The 20,150-nt window shown below is 40.1% G+C and overlaps 1 protein-coding gene across 5 annotated transcripts in view; it reads left to right on the top strand.

The window, feature by feature from the left end:
* LOC142141005 (serine/threonine-protein kinase Nek5-like) overlaps positions 1 to 20,150 on the top strand; it is a 54,433-nt gene that overhangs the window by 11,991 nt on the left and 22,292 nt on the right. For all 5 annotated transcript variants that reach the window (XM_075199058.1, XM_075199059.1, XM_075199057.1 and 2 more), the window contains exons 4-15: positions 61 to 158; positions 4,606 to 4,689; positions 4,778 to 4,848; positions 6,809 to 6,895; positions 7,167 to 7,221; positions 9,196 to 9,396; positions 10,299 to 10,389; positions 11,635 to 11,768; positions 11,865 to 12,034; positions 13,647 to 13,710; positions 18,372 to 18,485; positions 19,649 to 19,732. In XM_075199058.1, the coding sequence (XP_075055159.1) occupies positions 61 to 158; positions 4,606 to 4,689; positions 4,778 to 4,848; positions 6,809 to 6,895; positions 7,167 to 7,221; positions 9,196 to 9,396; positions 10,299 to 10,389; positions 11,635 to 11,768; positions 11,865 to 12,034; positions 13,647 to 13,710; positions 18,372 to 18,485; positions 19,649 to 19,732 (1,253 nt within the window). The remainder of the gene's footprint in view (positions 1 to 60; positions 159 to 4,605; positions 4,690 to 4,777; positions 4,849 to 6,808; positions 6,896 to 7,166; positions 7,222 to 9,195; positions 9,397 to 10,298; positions 10,390 to 11,634; positions 11,769 to 11,864; positions 12,035 to 13,646; positions 13,711 to 18,371; positions 18,486 to 19,648; positions 19,733 to 20,150) is intronic.

A 20,150-nucleotide genomic window follows, 5' to 3' on the forward strand; every position in this document is an offset into this window, starting at 1 on the left:
GCAACAGTTCTCCAAAATGTCACTCTGTCTATTTACATAAAGTAAAATGTTTAATTGCAGAGAAGAATAATCTGTACATTGTGATGGAATACTGTGACGGTGGAGATCTGACGAAGAGGATAAAGAAACAGCGAGGTGTCCTCTTTGATGAAGACCAGGTAGGGAATGTTTATGCTGAAATATTAATTATCTTTGGTGCAATGATTTCCTTATGCTGCCTACATGATGTACTTTTGGCTGGTTACTGTGATCATACTGTTTAGTCTAGCAATGCTGGCAGGGAATACAGGAGCAAGGTGCAACATGGTCTAATAAATCGCACTGGGTACAGCCACAGCAGAGATAGGTCTTAGCTTGTGCCAACTGTCAGGAGTTGAGTAGAGAATAATCAGGCTATGAAAGTTCTCTTGCATATCGCTATGATACCATAGGTCACTTACATCTATTTGCCCCACCCACCCCATCTCGGGTCAACAACCGTCAGCTCTCCCTTAGTAGGGTCATTGTTTGACCCTTCCCTGCAAAGCACTGTGAGACCACATTGCAGGTGATCTATGCAGCAGAGGCCAGATCACAATGTGTGAGGGCAGCTTTATAAATTATCAATTCAATAACACTGACCTGATGATCTTACAACCTATGTTGTGTTGTCAGCATTTAAAGGTCACACATTGTCTGTCGCACGAACAGAGGAGAAATGATGCAACGCAATTATTTTTGTTCAATATTTTTTTGATGAAAGGATTTCAAATATATCAGCACATACATCAGTGTATTCTGTTCATATAAATAAATCAAACAGTAGCGTTATACAATTTACACCAATCCAATCTAAATACAACAGCCACACATATTTTTCTCTGAAAGGGACAAAAAATAGTAAAGGCCACAAGAAGAAATAAACAAAATGTTTAAAACCAAAACCCCCAAATTCATCCGGCTCCCACTTTTCAGTATATAGAAGCTAGTTCATGTGAGAACTGTTGCCACAAACCAGAAGGCATTGTTCTATAGTATCATGTAAAACGGCAGTATTTTCAGACTATTACATAATCTTGAAAGTTTGGGAATGGATTCTAAGATGAGTGAATGGATAAGATCTTGGTTGCAGGATAGAAAACAGAGAGTTATAGTAAATAGAGTACATTCACAGGAGGGAAAGGTTACCAGTGGAGTACCCCAAGGATCTGTACTTGGGCCAGTGGTTTTTAATATCTTTATTGGAGACATTGCAAGTGGTATTGAAGGGAAAGTATGTCTTTATGCAGATGACACAAATATATGCAACAGGGTAGATACACCAGGAGGGGTATAAAAAGTAATTGATGATCTAAGTAGACTAGAGGAATGGGCAAGAGAGTGGCAACTACAGTTTAATGCCAAAAATGCAAAATCATACACTTGCATCTCGAAAACCCTAAGGCTAAATATATAATTAATAGCACTATAATGGAAACTACCGAAGAGGAAAGGGATCTAGGAGTCACTATTTCAGGTGACTTAAAGGCAGGTAAGCAATGTAACAAAGCAATGAGGAAGGCAAGTCAGATGCTTGGTTGTATAGGGAGAGGAATCAGTAGCAGAAAGAAAGAAGTAATAATGTCACTGTATAAGTCATTGGTGCGGCCTCATCTAGAATACTGTGTTCAATTCTGGAGGCCATATCTCCAGAAGGATATAAATACATTAGAGACTGTACAAAGAAGGGCAACTAAAACGGTGCATGGTCTACAGCACAATACTTACTTAGAAACTTTCAAATATATCAAGGGTTTGAACAAGGTACAGGAGGGAAACATTCTTCAAAGAAAGAGAAGTACTAGAACAGGAGGACATGAACTGAAACTGGAGGGAAGTAGGTTCAGAGGAAATGTCAGGAAAAACTACTTCACAAAAAAGGGTAGTGGATAAGTGGAATAGCCTCCCATCAGAGGCTAATATAGTAGGGCAGTTTAAACATGCTTGGGATAGACATAGGGATATTCTTACAAAGATAAACACAATTCATTCCTTTGAAAATGTGGCAAAGTGAAACAAAACAGTCACTCTGATTGTGGAAATGAACAGACGTTGCTTAGACAAATACTTCATTTGTCCCTTCCGTAATTCAGTTAAATCTGTATTCTACTATATTTGTTATAAATGTATTTGATGTATAAACGCCATTCATACATGGACACAAGTGGATTCTTTAAGTATATGGCAGAACGGCGATACAGTCACTCCAATACTGGAAAAGTGGACACCGAATACTCACAATGATTTTCATCTGTCCTTTCCATGCATAAAATGTATGTTCCAGCAGCCTTCCACTGTGTTCCTTGGTAAATCCAAGCAGCATATAAAATAAACACTCTTCACTCAAAGTAACAGTAGCTACAGTCAATTATTAACGTAAAATACCACTCACCCGATGCCTAGAATAATTGCAAGTATCCTTTTCGTTGCACATATGTGATAAATGATTGTTATTTATGGACATGTTTCATCAGCTATCAGAGATTTATATAGAGGATAAATAAAAAAAATTGTAGTTCAAATCCAAATACGCAATAGACTTTTCACCCCAATGCTGGGGGTATGTAAGCGTCATCTGAATTAATTGCCAAACGCAGTCAGCTGTGTGGTCTCTTTATACTACCAAAATAACCATCCTGGATCAATTCCTAAAGGCTTACCAATCCCTAATATAGAGCATTAAATCCGCATCACCAATCCTTAAACCTTTTAGATAAAAAATCAGTCAGATTGCCCCAAACTAAGGCCGTTTTGACTGGAGCTTAAGAACTTTGCGTCCCTCTTATTACACCTCAATGTCCACCCCCCCCCCCAAACCCAGGTTCTCCCTCCTACCACTTGGGACACCGTCTCCCACTGTTCACCAGAACAAACTGTTTAGACGTATAGTTTGAGCTGCCTTGTGCCAAATAGCTACTGATTGGAAACAGCCTAGTGCTCCAACACTTTAAGGGTATATTTACTAAACTGCAGGTTTGAAAAAGTGGAGATGTTGCCTATAGCAACCAATCAGATTCTAGCTGTCATTTATTTAGTGCATTCTACAAAATGACAGCTAGAATCTGATTGATTGCTATAGGCAACATCTCCACTTTTTCAAACCCGCAGTTTATTAAATATACCCCTAAGTGATTATTGTCAGACTCTGGCACACATGTACAATGGAATATATGACCAGCATTCTTCACAACACCTCTACATCGTTCCCCAAAGTGTGGGAGCCGTGGGCTCCCTACTTCCATCTTCATAAGCCCTTCTCGGTATAATTTTACAATCTCTTAGTTAGTCCACCTGGTCCTTACCTCGCTCTCCTCTCCTTCCCCTCTTTCTCTTTCTCCTTAGCACTTCATCTTCTCCCTCTTCCTCTCTGCCGACAGGACACACCGCCTCCCTACTTGAATTTATATTTTCTACCTGACTCTCTTTCTCTCATTTAATAAATAGAATAACCAGTTCATTCTTTTCTTTATATTTTCTCAGCCTCTTAAATTATTGTCTGTTGTCATTTTCTCCGTTCTGGTACTCATTATTATGACACATACTGTTTATGCATATGTCCTTGTAGCAGTGTGTATGTATTTCATATCTTTCTGACGTTGTTTGCGATTGTAACGTACTGAGCTTTGCATAAAAAAGTTTTGTAAAAAAAATTAATAAAAAAAAAAAAGTCACTCAGATTGGGCTATAATTACTGTGCAACATTTGGAGTTTATTTAATACTTGTTCTAATAAATCTACTCCACAAAAGGGGTTATGGGCATATATTCGCATGTTTGCCTATGCAATTGTCTCTGTATTAACAATGTCACTTAGAATTATTTCTCTTGCAGTTTCTATGTCTGTTTATTTTCTGTATGTCATGCTTGTTAGTATTTCGCTCTGTGGGCATGGAAGAATAATTGCTGAAATTACTGAACCAATGAAATATTAGTCCTGTACATGAGCAAGGAAAGCCTGAAATCAACCTGCTCGGTGCACAGTGGAAATGAAAACCCCTGGTGTTTGTAGTATACTCAGATTTAATTTAGATGACTACACTATGTTCAAAAGGACCGTGTTATGACCATGGGTATATCACTATACAGTGTTCTCCCCAGAACATATTACCAGCCAGGTGGCATTAAGAAGCAGCCGGGTGGGGGCAGTTGTAATACTTTGTACTAATATTGAAAAATGTTGGAGGTTATTGCCCACACCTGCCTGGACTGGTCAGACTGGTGGTCAGTGGTCTAATACACACTGCTGGCTGTAGTGCTCACATACTGCCTGTTCTAATAGGAGAAACAAAGGGATATTCTATTATAATAGGACTATGCTGGGCTCCAAGAGCCGGGTAACAAGTAAAACCAGCCGGGTGGAGCATCCGGGAAATAGGTGCTGGGGAGAACACTGCTATATGAAGTGTATATAATCACCTGCCCACATTAAGTATGTGACACCAGTATCACTTCCAGAAGTGTATTCATCATCCAACATGTTTATTTAAGAAAAGGTGCAAAAAAAGTATTTAAATCATTATTAGCGCTCTGCTGTAGACCTCACTGGACCTAACACACATGTAAGTGTACATGTCTATTCTCATTACAGATCCTCAGCTGGTTTGTGCAGATTTCTTTGGGTTTGAAGCACATCCATGATCGCAAAGTCCTTCACAGAGACATAAAGGCTCAGGTATAGCTGTATATTACTGTGCACTGAGCCCATAATCTTCCACAGAACGTTGCTATCGTGCCCTCATATCACCTGTCTTACATTGCAGAATATATTTCTTACCAATAATGGGACATTGGCCAAACTGGGAGACTTTGGCATAGCTAAAATGTTGAACAAGTAAGTTTGAGTTATATATTTATTACTAACAAACAGTAATGGTAATTTATACATTTGTTAACATGTGGACCCACTGTGAATACATTTCTACCCAAATGTGCATATTTGATTTTGTGACTGGAACAATGTAAAAAGTCACTTTAAAATACATGTGTACAATTTGTAGTTTTTACATTGTTTTACATGGCCAGCATTGCACATGGGTTGGGTATGCTTTACCGATGTCCTCTACTCCGACATGGAGAAGGCCTACAAGAAAATCTGAAATTCTGAAAAAACAAATTGGAAAATAAACAGACTTACTTTCAACCCGATGCTGGAGATCTCTGATGGAAGCACCATGCTGACAGCAAGTGATTCCGATTGGAGAAGTGTTCGTCACTGCAGGGTGACATCATGGTGACGTCTGTCAATAGAAATTTATTGCCCTTCCTGTGACAGTAGGGATTCCAGTGACCGCGGAGACATTTGAAGTGGTGGGTCCATCATCCTCTCTCGCTAACCCATGCCTTTCCTCTGGAGAACCAGCCTGGTGCTCAGCCTTGGTCAGAGGCCTAGATAGATTAAACCGGTTTCTAGATGCACCAGGACCTATACTGTCTAGAAATAAGAGGCTGCGGTCTGCAAATCCTCTCCTATCCTTCTCTGATTCTGAATGATCATCAGAAGAGGACGGTGAGGCTATTATTGACCCGGAAGAATCCCCTAAATATCAGGGCATTTCGTCTATCCCATCTCCTGCCATTCCTCCAGGTTGGCCTGGATGCAGGTCTCCATTTGGGCTCTTTAAAAGTACACATATCCGCCCTTTCGGGATTTCTTTCACCTTCGATTGGCGGACATGCCGGATAATAGGGCGTTTCTGCAGGGAGTCTTGCATATCCAGCCACCTTCTATCCCGCCTCTTTATGTCCTGCCTACAGCACCATGGGATCTCAACCTTGTACTTGATTTGCTTAAGGGACCTCCTTTTGAACCATTACATTTAGCAGATTTAAGGTTCTTAACGTGGAAAGTAACGTTCCTTCTGGCAATTGCATCGTCAGAAGGAACGCCAGTGTCAAAGTTAGGAGCACTTTCTTGTTGTGAGCCATATTTGTTTATTCACGAGGACAGAGCAATTCTACGATCCCTTTGTTTGAACCGAAGGTTGTTTCTGCATTTAACATTAACCAAGAGATTGTGGTTCCAATGTTTAAGGCGGGGGCATCGTCTTCTGGACAAAATTCGATGGAGTGTTCGGATGTGGTCAGGGCTCTCCACATTCGGTGCACAGATTCTTTTATTTATTATTTTTTATTCCCATAAACGAGGATGGCCACCCTCAAAGCAATCCATTGCAAGATGGATTATGGCAACCATTAGACAGGCTTACGTCCGTGTTAACCGACCTGTGCCAGGTTGACTTACTGCCCATTCCACCCATTCGATGGGGGCATCTTGGACAGTGAAGAATGGGGCCTCTGTAGACCAGCTTTGCAGAGCAGCCACCTGGTCCTCGGCCCATACTTTCACAAAATTCTATCAATTCCATGTCTTTGCGTCTACAGACGCCAATTTTGGCCGTAGTGTTCTACGTGCTGGGCTGTCAGAGCGGTCCCACCCTTAGGGGGGGCTGCTTTTGAACGTCCTAATGATAGCAGTGTCCCCCAGATAGGATGAAAGAGAAACAGATTTATTGTATAAAAATCTTCTTATTTTGTGCTACAAAACGTGTGTGTCTGCCACTATCTCACATTCTTCAAAGAAGGCTCCAATAGTCCCCCCGAGGTCCATCTTGATATTCTAAGCCACCCACTTTTCTGTACACATGAAATATTGTATAAATAGATGTGTGATGTCATAAACCAACAATTATGCTCTGCACCCATATTTTAGGAGATTTGTAAATGATTCTTAATAATTGCTAAGATGATGATAATTATACTGATGGTTTTGCTTATTGTTGTTTCCACCAAAGCACCATGGAGCTGGCCCGGTCATGTGTAGGGACGCCTTATTATCTTTCTCCAGAAATCTGTGAAAATCGACCCTATAACAATAAAACGTAAGTTACAACAAGACAATGTGGTTTTATTTTAGTGTTTTATGCACAAACACATGGGCCCCATCTACTGAGTCTTCATTCTGGGCTATATTTACCATGAGTCCTGGGGCAGAACTGATATCTGGTAATTGGATTTACAGTTTTCATTTCAATATACATTTTTTTTGCTTCCCAGCTCACAATACAGGTAATACAAGAGGGGGAGTTGGTATATTCACTCCAGTGTCCAGGCTATTACTTAAGTTAATTTTCTATTCCCTCTTTGTTTTAGGGATGTCTGGTCTGTAGGGTGTGTGCTGTATGAACTGTGTACACTTAAACATCCGGTGAGTAGCATATATTGCAACGTAGGCACATTGTATAGTTGTGGATACTAGTATTTAGAAATTGCATTCCAAGCATAGAACGGCTGTAGTTTAACAACAGTCACTTGTATTCTGTGGAACATACAAGACAATAAAATACATGTTTCATCAGTTTGCGGTCTTATCCACTTTCATTTCTCCATCTCTTACCACAGATTGATTTAGTTATGGTTTCCTAAAAATGTCTTAAATCTCTGGCTATGAATTTTTTTCCGATTAAAAGATTTTCTTTCCAGTATTAGAAGTTAAAGTAGACCTCTCACCTGCACACATTGAGGACCATGAACAAAGCAGAAGGCAGCGAATGCACAGCTGAAAGTTTTCTGTGGACATTCTGTATGCTTAGATATCTGCCAAGGCGCATAGGAGTTCAGAGTAAGAGGATCGTGTTTATGGAGGAGTGGAAGCCGATGGGAGTTGGGGCGAGGGATGGGGGGATGTTACTTGCTAAGCATTTAGTGGGCACACCGGTGCGGCTAGTAGTACGGAACAGGGCACAAACAAGATTTCCATTTGCAGAGCAGAATTATTTAAATAAGATAAAAGGCTGAATTTTTTTACTAGTGGTCCTTGATGTGCTGAGGGTGCGTTGCAAAAGGGCTTGGTCTCATCCTATAATATTAATAGTATGAATCTTACGCCTTCTGGGTACACTCCAGCAGAAAAGTCCATTTCTAGGTGCCCTTTGTGTAAAACAAAACTTCAGACACAGAAAAGTACCAAACTTGATGTCTCCTGATTAATTTTATCCCAGGTTAGGCTAAACCGAGCAGTGAGTAACGGCTACCAATTTCATTTTTGCTTGCATTTTTCATCATCACCAACATTTTTATTTTACAACTCTGGACATTATATTTCCTTACATTTTCTTTTTGCGGTTCATATCAATTGTCATTTCATATTTTAGTAGCTTGCAAGTGCACTCTAACCATATTTGCAATCACACTGAGTTTGTAGTGTTTTTTACCATTATCATTGTTTTCGGCAGTGTCAATTGATGCATGTTAATTGTTTAACACATCTAAGCTGTCTCGTTCCGGCCGGAGCGTATTGTGGACCTATCCATATTAAATTGATATATCTTTCCTTTACAAGCGCCCAGAACCTGACTATTTTTATACATAAACCGAGCAGTATTTTACCAGAAAAACAGAAATTATTATATTATACATTGTGCACAGTGTTTTTCCTCCTTCTTATACATCTAGGTGCACTTTTAGTTTGCAAAGGCGTCATCCAAGAGTGGAGAACAGGTGTCGTGTGCACAGGACAAACCTAGGTGCATGGCTGCAACATGAAAAAGAGTTTTGTGCTGCATATTGATTGCCTCCTTTGGGGCAACTGTTTTGTAGGCTGACTAATATTCAGGCTGTATAGCCCTCACATTCACTAGGAATCAGCACTGTGTGAATATCATCATCACCATTTATTTATATAGCACCACTAATTCCGCAGCGCTGTACAAAGAACTCACTCACATTAGTCCCTGCACCATTGGAGCTTACAGTCTAAGTTCCCTAACACACACATAGACACACACACAGACTAGGGTCAATTTGATAGCAGCCAATTCACCTATCAGTGTGTTTTTGGAATGTGAGAGGAAACCGGAGCACCCGGAGGAAACCCACCCAAACACGGGGAGAATATGCAAACTCCTCACAGATAAGGCCATGGTCAGAAATTGAACTCATGACCCCAGTGCTGTAAGGCAGAAGTGCTAACCACTTAGTCACCGTACTGCCCAATATGTAAGGATTCATGAATATTAGTCAGACATTGCCTCAGTGATGTCACTGGTTCAGCCCCCAAGATGGGTACCTCCAATGTGTGTAGGTGGCAGGCCCAGTTTCATTGTTGTCATTTTCTTCATAACTGTAGCATCTTTCTTTATGTCACATTTAAATCACCAAATATTGTGCATTTTTAACCAAGTTTGAAGCTGACAGCATGAGTCAACTGGTGCTGAAAATCTGCCGCGGTCGGTATGAGCAAGTTTCTTCAAGGTATTCGTACGATCTTAGGATCCTAATCTCTCAGCTCTTTAAAATATCCACACGGGACCGACCATCCATCAACTCCATATTGAAGAAGCCTTTTCTACAAAAGTGCATCAACAATTTTTTGAGTCCAGAGGTGCGTAAGGTTCCACTTTTATAGTGCTCTTATTTTGTCTCAGATTTCACGTAGCCATTTAATTCAGAATTCTTATCTCCCCCATATTCCGTTTTCTGATTTGCTCGGATTGAAGTGTATCTACACCACACAATGAATCACTGGTTCCTAGTAAATTGATAGATGGCATTCTAAAGAATGTTTTAAACAATGTTCAGCACAAGTAATGTCTGCCTCCATTGTGTGCTGTTGAGGAGTACACTGGAAACAGACACATTTAATTTACTTCACTTGATGGCCACAAAATAGCACAGGGTAGGTTTTGAGGAATGAGGAAACTTTTTGTCTGGAGTGTCCAGTTTATACAGGAAAAATACAATGTAAAGACCAGGGCCGTCTTAACAGAATTATAGGCCCCCAGGCAAAGCAGTGCACTGGGGCCCTACTTGTAGCATGTGTGAGCGGTGGGGGGCGAGGGGAGGAATTGTAAGAAAAGGAGATATTTTTGCATCAAAGGGTGCAGAACAGGGTAAAAGAAAACCAAAACAAAGCCACTGCCTCGTTATAGCCTTCAAACTTCATTGCGCTCTGTTACATTTATTTCATTATTTACATTTAGTAGGTAGGGGGAGGCAACTGATATGGACTGTTTAAAATATTAGAAGAACTTTACTTAACAGTTGATACTGAGGTGATTATTCTACCTAAACATTTTAATAAAGAGGGTTTGAAGGGTCTGAATAACTCTTCCGAAATTATATACTGAAAAGTTGGCAAGCTAATGGACCCTATGCTTGTAGGGCCCCCGGGCAACTGCCCAGCGTGCCCATGCGTTAAGACAGCTCTGGTAAAGACCTAACCTTGTTCTAATAAACACTGTTTATACATCAATCTATAAATAACACTATCTACTGGCTTTCTAGCTATTAAAGGAGGAGTTTAGCCATACAGTACTACACAGGAAACCGCCTGCACCAGTGAAACAGCCCCGAGAGCCACCTAAGCAGTCACCAGGTAACTGACAATTATTTAGAGGGAACGTAACACTGTATTTTTTTAATATTCCTATGTATTATATAATCAGTTTTTTTTCTATTAGGCAGTAAAATATTCTAGCATAATACTCAACAAATGACCTCTTCGCAAATGTTTCTTAAAATGGTGGTTACAAGACCAACCACATGGTTTAAATGTATTCAAAAACAAACTCTTCTTTTCTGTTTTTCGGATGGAATGGTTGGAGGCATCAAAGCCTAAAGACTCACATATTAAAAAAAAAATAAACTTTTTGAAATATGGGACCTTTTATTAAAGGTCTGCCACCTATAATTCAGAAACATGTTTATCATTGCCTTAAAGACACCACTTGGTATGAGACGAAACTTCTACCTGAAGATCCCCCAATCTTGATGGCAGAATAGGAGTAGCACAGAGATTATTGTAAAAGGAAACAACAATAACATTCACTTTAATATTAGACAAGTTACTACAAATCCATCACATAAGGTTATGGTGTCAACAAATCTGGCCACAACTGGAACGCATCAAACACTGTTCAGCAAAAATGTTGGCAAACTATTTGTTATAATTTCTGTATATTTAAGTTGTTGATATTTTTGTTATTGTTAACAATCCATTGCTCATTCATTCATTTTAAACATTGTTTATTTATTAATGTTTTAAATTATGCAGAGATACGTTATTGTTTTTTTTTTTTGCATTGTTTGATATGTTTTGTGATTATTGTTAGATTTCTGTTACCCCAATCAAAAGTTTATAAAAAACAAACAAAAACAAATGCCCTTGTGAGCTGAATAAATTTTCATCTACATATTGGCCCTAATGAAATAAATGGTCCTGTCTGTGAGAGCCTGTATTTCCATTGCCGCTGAAGATTTGCAGGCTGCTTACCTTTACCTTTTTGGGGGTGATTTATTAATGCATGTGATTTTTGACAGAATGAAGGATCCATCCTCCCCAGTAGGGTGTTTTTTTTTTCTTACATTGGACAAGATGAATGACAAACCAGTATGTCAAACTATGTGCTTTAGCAGTACTCCCCCTTTGCCTACAGAAATGGTTTTTCACAATAACATATAGTACACAATACGCCGATCGGCTGATGCACAAAAAGTGGTTTCAGTTACGAACCTAAATATCTGATGCTGATTGCAGCATTCAGAAATTGGCACAGAAGGGCATTTTTTTTATAGAAACCTCTCAGATCTATACCTATTTTATTTATTTTTATATCTTAAGTTCCAAAAACTGAAAAGGTCAGAGTTCCGGATCCTCAGAGACAAAACGTAGTGACACCTTCAAGGCGAGTGGAATACCATTACAGGAATGAATGGAAACCACCTTCACAATTGCAGCAATACAATCCTGTCAAGGTGATTCATTGGTATCTAGTAATATTGCATGAAACATTTCCTACACCTCCAGCTTGAGGAAATAATCGAGTTTGTGCTTTTTGCTGATTTCATTAGGTGCCTGAACAGAATAGGATGGAGGTTCTACAGAAGGTAGCAGCTGGACGGCTACGTGGACAATATGACCATTATTATGCCAGGCTGAACAATGTACAACAGCGACCCTATGTGTATCAGCCTCACTATGGGCCACAGATAAATCAAAGAGTCAATTCCCCATCTCAGTGGTTAGTAATGCTCCAATGTAAATCAAAAGCAACATATGGATCACTTCTGTTGTAATGTGTAGGCTTACTGTAACAAGTAATGGTGGAAATGGTAAATAGGAGTTGCTCAGGGGGGGGTTGCCAAAACATCTTGTCTCAGCATTCAGAATAACTATCATGTGTTGCACAATTTTAAATTGCTTCTATACACGAATATGCATATAATCCCTAGCTGCTACCTCACACTTTCCTGGCACTTGTCTGTCATGCATATGCAACAAGATATTTCCTTATACCAAATTCCCCCCACCTTCTCCATTTCCCAATCCTCCCTCAGTTCATTTTCTTCAGTAACCGAAGACCTAGTCTCTGCAGTCAACTTATCTCTCCCTACAACCTGTCCCCTGGGCCATATTCCCTCCCAACTTCTCTGCTCCATCTCCCCCTCTACATGCCCCCACATGCCCTCATCTCGTCATCCATTCTAAAAACCCATGTCTCGCCCGAACCTTTCTCTCCAACTACCGCCCTATTTCTCTCCTCCCTTTTGAATCCAAACTTAGGTACGCTCTGCAGTCAGGCTTCTGCCCCCAACAATATACTGAAATTGCTCTCACAAAAGTGATCTACTTACAGCAAAGTCAAGGGGTCATTACTCCATACTCATCCTCCTGGACCTCTCTGCTGCTTTTGAATCTCTTGAATACCATATTCTCCTACACACCCTTCACTCCATTTGGCTTTGTGATACAGTTCTTTGTTGGTTCACTTCCTACTTTTTGAACTGCTCTTTTAGTATCTCTACTTCCCCTTCTGTACTATCTTGTGCAGCTAACACACTATCTCCATGTGACCTCCAGAATCCAATTAAAATTACTCTTCTTACACCACCCCTTCATACATCTCAACTCTCATCAAAATAATCTCCCTTTTGCCCTCTTAGATCTACCTCTGACCTGCACCTCGTCTCTCGTAACCACCTTTCACTCCCGCCTACAAGACTTCTCCCGTGCTGCTGCCCCCTTATGACATTCCCTACCCGCCCAATCAGACTTTTCTGTAGCCCTCAAATATTTAGACGCTCTCTGAAAACCCATCTCTTTATTAGAACTTACCCTACTCCTGATACTGCTCACACTAATGCACTCTACACCTGTCCCAATCTCTAACCTGAGACGCACACGTTCTGATAATAATAATAACGCATGGGGAAATAGTTGAGAAGAAAGCGGTGGGTGAGCATAAGTCCTCACCTGCCCTAATGGCTGTAGGGTTCCCATGCCAGTTATCCGTGTAGTTCCAGAGAAGCGCTAGCCGCAGAAGTTGTTTAATTAGCTTTGTCAATACATTTGCACAGAGTATTGTTTTCATTGAAGGTTTCCAGGGTGTTCAGCCCGGAAGAAGAGACTGTTGCACATAGAGGCAGATTTAATTTTCTTAGGAATTGCAGGGTACCCGGGTACTGGAATCCTGTGACTGGCATTTGAGGGGAGGAAAGTTGATTTAAAAAAATAAAATAAAAAATAGATTTGTCCTGATTTTAAAAAAAGTGGACTATTTTCTTTTAAGTTTAGAGCCCTTTTAGAATTAACTTACCTGCTCTTGATTATCATACTTTATTTTATTTTTCTAGGAATGAGTATTTAGAAAGAAAACAGGAGGCAGAACGGATTAAGTTAATAGTTGAAAAACAGCTGGTAAGTAAATGTGATTTTTTTATAAACTTAATAACACATTTGAGAAGGCATTTAAAAATTAGTGAATATAAAGTGCAATTAATTTTAAATACTTGTATTTCATAGTTTTGTATCATTTAAATCAGGGTATTCAATAACAAACAATTCTGTTGATACAGCTGGTTAGTGCAAGCTCTATTTAACAGGAGGTAGCAAGCGATTTCATTGAGCTTGTGATTTCACTGCTTTTTTGATTTCAAGTGCTGTTTTTGTTTAAAGTGTGGAGTTGGTTCCATTAAGGAGTTGAATCCAGGAAGGGGTTTAATCTGGTAAGTGGCTAGGAAAGGCTAGTACTAAAGTTCACTGTAGGCTATAAGAAGTTAGGTTAGCCATAATAAGATGAGTAGTAGCAGGCTTGATGATCTCACTCAATGCATATCTTGTCATATGTATGCACACTTGGAGCAAGTGTTCCAAGGTTTATACCTCTGTGAGAAATGTGAGCAATTGGTCTCTTTGGAAGCCCAGGTAACTGATCTAAAGCAGACCATTGCAACATTGAGAGACATTGCCAACCTGGAGCAGAGTTTACAGCTCACCGTTGATGCGTTATCTGAGCAGGGTGGAGCAGAGACAGAGGAGGATGCACAGGTAGGCAGCTGGGTAACAGTTACTAGGGGTAGCAGAGGGAGGAAGAGGCAGGCCAGTTCTGAGCTAGGCAATCCCAGCAGATTTGCCAGATTGGATGAAGATACTGTGGAAGGCAGTTCAGAATTGGTAGAGTTGGATGACACTGCTTCCTCTAGCAACCAGGGGAATGGTCTCTCCAGCATAGAGGGGACCAAAGTTACTCAGGGACCCAGGCAGATTGTGGTGGTAGGGGATTCAATTATTAGGAAGGTAGTTAGGGCAATCTGTTACCGGGACCGTGCATGCCGAACAGTGTGTTGTCTCCCGGGTGCTCGGGCTCGGCATATTGCGGATCGGGTGGACAGATTGTTGGGAGGGGCTGGGAATGACCCAGCGGTTTTGGTGCATGTTGGCACCAATGACCGAGTTAGAGGAAGAAGGGGTGTCCTAAAGAATGATTTCAGGGACATAGGTCGCAAACTTAAGGCAAGGACATCCAAGGTAGTATTTTCGGAAATACTACCTGTGCCACGCGCTAGTCCAGGGAGGCAGCGGGAGATTAGGGAGGTTAATGCGTGGCTAAAAGATTGGTGTAGGAAGGAGGGTTTTGGATTCTTAGAGCACTGGGCTGATTTCTCGGTCAGTTGCCATCTTTATTGTCGTGATGGATTGCACCTGAATGAGGAGGGGGCTGCAGTGCTAGGGGAGAGGATGGTTAGAAGGTTGGAGGAGATTTTAAACTAGGCTCCGGGGGGGAGGGGCAAGCAAGTATTTATGGGATAGACATTGAGAGTAGTAAGGAGGAATTTAACAAGAGTAAAGGGGGTGGAGAGGGGGGAAAGGGAAGCATAGCCGATAAGGAGCGGCCCTTTTTAAAGCTAAAATAAATACCTAAGGGAGGCAATAGACTTAAGTGTATGCTTGCAAATGCAAGAAGCCTGACAGGTAAAATGGGGGAGTTAGAACTAGTAGCAATGAATGAGCAGTATGATATTATAGGTATTACTGAGACCTGGTGGGATGATACACATGACTGGGCAGTCAACTTGGAAGGCTATTCTCTCTTCAGGAGGGATAGGGTAATTAAAAGGGGAGGAGGAGTATGTCTTTATATTAAGCCAGAATTAAAACCAAGTATTCAGGAAGTTATATACGAGAATATTGGTGATAATATAGAGGCATTGTGGGTGGAAATATCCAGCGGAGGAAAAAGTTCAGAGAAGTTTCTGATAGGGATATGCTATAAACCGCCAGATATTAGTACGATTGAGGAAGCCCAACTTCTACAGCAAATTGAAAAGGCTACACAACTAGGTCAAATTTTAATTATGGGGGATTTTAATTATCCGGACATTGATTGGAGTACTGAGACCTGCGGTACAGCTAGGGGAAATAGGTTTCTGAGCACGCTAAAAGACCATTACATGTCCCAATTAGTTGAGGAACCAACTAGGAACCGGACTATACTGGACCTAGTAATAACAAACAATGTAGACGTAATATCAAATATTCAAGTAAAGGAGCACTTGGGAAAGAGTGATCATAATATGGTCTCATTTGAAATTAGTTTCCAGAAACAACAGTATAAGGGATCAACTAGGACTTTAAACTTTAAAAAGGCAAATTTTAATATGCTAAAGGAGTCTATAAAGAGCATAGACTGGGACAAAGCCTTTGAAGGAAAAAATACGGAAGAAATGTGGGCTGTCTTTAAAATGTTGTTGGAAACATACACGTATAAGTTCATTCCTATAGGAAATAAATGTAAAAGAATTAAGTCTAAACCAATGTGGCTAAATAAAAAGGTAAGGGAAGAAATGCAAAGGAAGAAGCGTGCATTTAAATTGTTTAAGTCTGAAGGGTCAGAGGAGTCCTTCCATAGGTACAAGGAATGTAATAAAACATGCAAAAAGGAAATTAGATTGGCTAAATTAGAAAATGAAAGGCACGTTGCAAAAGAAAGTAAGACAAACCCCAAAAAGTTTTTTAAGTATATAAATGGCAAAAGGATTAAAAAAGATAATATAGGACCACTAAGAAGTGAGATGGGTGAATTGATAAATGATACTAAGGAAAAAGCAGAGATATTAAACACGTTCTTTTCTTCAGTATTTACCAGAGAGGAACAAATGGCAGGAGTAATACATAAAAATGGAAATGAAACCATGCCATTAATTAATACTTGGTTGTCAGAGGAAGAAGTCCAAAGGCGACTGAAGAATATTAAGATAAATAAAGCTCCAGGTCCAGATGGCATACACCCAAGGGTCCTTATGGAATTAAACTCGGAAATAGCTAGACCGCTATTCTTAATTTTCAGAGATTCAATCTCATCAGGCTCAGTACCAAGGGATTGGCGAATAGCAGATGTGGTGCCGTTGTTTAAAAAGGGGACGAGATCACAATCAGAGAATTATAGACCTGTAAGCCTGACATCAATAGTGGGGAAACTACTGGAAGGTATTTTAAGGGACAGTATTCAGGATTACTTGGTACGCAATAAAATTATTAGTGGGAATCAACATGGATTTGTGAGGGATAGGTCATGTCAAACTAATCTAATTAGTTTCTACGAGGAAGTTAGTGGGAACTTAGACCAGGGCAGGACAGTAGATGTGGTCTACTTAGATTTTGCAAAGGCCTTTGATACAGTGCCACACAAGAGGTTGGTTTACAAAATAAGGGAACTGGGTCTAGAAATCAAAATTTGTACTTGGATCGAAAACTGGTTAGAGAATAGGGAACAGAGAGTTGTGATAAATGGAACATTTTCTAATTGGTCAAAGGTCTTAAGTGGAGTTCCTCAAGGTTCCGTGCTGGGACCACTCCTTTTTAATATATTTATTAATGACCTTGGTGATGGTTTAGAGAGTAAAGTTTCTATTTTTGCAGATGACACTAAACTCTGTAAGGTAATAAAATCAGAGCAAGATGTAGCTTCTCTACAGAGAGACTTAAATAAACTGGAGGATTGGGCGGCTAAATGGAATATGAGGTTTAACACAGATAAATGTAAGGTTATGCATTCAGGGATCAAAAACAAGAACGCAATCTATAAATTAAATGAAATTAATTTGGGAGAATCTATAATGGAAAAGGATTTGGGAGTGCTCGTAGACAGTAGACTTAGCAATAGTGCTCAATGTCAAGCAGCAGCTGCAAGGGCAAACAAAGTATTGGCATGCATAAAAAGGGGCATAGATGCAAGGGAAGACAGTGTAATTTTGCCACTGTATAAATCATTGGTAAGACCTCATCTTGAATATGCAGTACAGTTCTGGGCACCACTCTATAAAAAAGATAATTTGGAACTGGAAAGGGTTCAGAGAAGGGCGACAAAATTGATAAAGGGTATGGAGTCATTAAGTTATGAGGAAAGGTTAGCCAGTTTAGGCATGTTTACTTTAGAAAAGAGGCGTCTAAGGGGAGATATGATTACTATGTACAAATACATTAGGGGTCAATACAGAGAGCTTTCATGGGAACTTTTTACCCCAAGGACCATACACAGGACACGTGGTCATCCCCTAAGGTTAGAGGAGAGGAAATTTCACAACCAGCAAAGGAAGGGGTTCTTTACAGTAAGGGCAGTCAAGATATGGAATTCATTGCCAGGGAAGGTTGTGATGGCAGATTCAATAGATATGTTTAAGAAAGGGTTAGACAAATTTTTAGCGGAAAGGTGTATCCAGGGATACGACCGTTAATTTAAAATAAAGGATAATAGTGGATATAGGGTAAAAATTGGATTGCAATATTGAGTCTGGGGGGATTTTCAAAATTGAAACAAATGGGCGGTTGCCTACTCTGGATTAATTACAAATATAAGTGCAGGATCGCAGGAGATCCATAATAGATTGAACTTGATGGACTGGTGTCTTTTTTCAACCTCATCAACTATGTTACTATGTTTTTAAATAATAATCCTTATTAATGTTCCCCTTCTCCACTCACTCGCTCCCACACACTCCCTCTCCTTCATAACTTTATCCATAGAGAGTTGTACTATAAAGTAAAACGCAGCATCTATATAATGTTTTTTTTATACATAGGGGCTGCGTCCATCCTCAGCTGATTACTACGGTCAACACAGACCAGTTTCGAGGCCAGAGATGTGGCTTGATCAGGCAGTGAACAAACAGAAACAAAATGTCAGAAATAATGAGGTACTGCTACTTCCAGTGTAGACCTGCGACATTTAGTGAGTTAGTATCAGTGACTGCAATAAAATATCATTGTCACACTGCCATGGAGAACAGATGAAGAACAAACATAAATGACTCCGATTCAGCATTTGCTTATCGGTCATTCTTACAAAAAACGTGGCTGGTAAAACGCCTTCCAGTCTCCAAGAACTGGATTTTTGTTCCCCGATGGCCTAAAGCTGAATGATATGCATGAAATAACTAGAGTGCTTGTACTTAACTAAATATATGCATCATGTTAGGATCCCTGCTACCATTATGGACACATTTAATTATGTAAAACCACTCCAGCGCTTCTCTAACACACAAGACAGACAGTGACTGACAACTGTACTTGCCTAGATTTTAGGCATCTCCTGGGAGGGGGAAGGTCTAGGCACAAGTACTGAGGCGTCACCACACAATTTGCGTCATCATGGCCCCGCTCTGCGCAATGCTGCGATTATCAGTGAATTGCATCATAAATGCCCCGCCCACTTCACTAGAAAAGTGAATGGAATCCGGGAAGGTAGCCTTTACTCCCGGGAGTCCGCAAAATTCAGGAGTCTCCCAGACGTTCGAGAGTAGACAAGTGCTGACTGCTTGTCAGTTTTGCTTCTCAGAAATCCAATTGGTTCAGAAACGGGGGATGGTCCAGTGATGTCATAGTAGCTCACATGCCTGCATTCTTCGCCTTTTGACCAGTACTAGATCCTATTAGGACACGGTCCTAAAAATGTGGGAGGAGCTTTAGCAGCGTGTAGTAGAGTGGAGAGGTAATACGTAGTTGCAGCGGAATGTCAGAGTAACTTTGAACAATGCTTTGTACCTTCATGGTCATGTCTGAAAATGTCTGTTTTGTGGTTTAGTGGCACTTTATGTAAATAATCATAATCTTACTTTGCCAATATACAATCCTCATTTCTCTAATTCCATCAGCCAACTATCTTCTATGCTGCACATAGAATGTAAATATGATTTAGTTATATATTATGTACTAATTCCAAACTCTGTACTTGGGTTCAAAGTAAGATCTTATAAATAACATGAATATAAACTAGCATTGGATATTTTGCAGTATTATATACGTTAGTAATTATTCAGTGTACACAAATAGATTATGCTAAATAATGTTTACTTGGCAGGATCATCTTAGGCAACTGGAAGTCATCCGCAAGCAGTATCACAATGAAGTCAGGGAGATAAGAGATCGAGTGGATGGAAACCAGGTAAAGGGACCATTCTTCACCAGTGTGTGATTGCAAGCTGCCATTGTTTATGGTCATTAAATGGTTTATGTAGAGACAAAAAGAGCAAACTAAATGATCAGGCATACCATGGTCTGCAAAAGCAGAGAAGAAATAAGCCCGGGCTTGATATATCCCATATTATATATGGTACCAGCTGTGTAGCAATGTAAATGTCCACATATGTATACAAAGCAAAAAGACAGTTGTTGTCAGCTCTTATCCTTAACACTGCATATCTGTGTATATCTAGAAAAATGAAAACATGAGGTATTGGTTCATATTTTGATCAAAACATTTAAACCTGCATCCCAGCGTCAAGGGCACCTCATTGTATACCATGGTCTGCAGCCCTAGGAGGGGGTAGCATTAATTTGTGGCCTCAGAACAAACAGTGAAC

The sequence above is a fragment of the Mixophyes fleayi genome, chromosome 2 (assembly GCF_038048845.1).
Source record: "Mixophyes fleayi isolate aMixFle1 chromosome 2, aMixFle1.hap1, whole genome shotgun sequence".
Taxonomy (NCBI): domain Eukaryota; kingdom Metazoa; phylum Chordata; class Amphibia; order Anura; family Limnodynastidae; genus Mixophyes; species Mixophyes fleayi.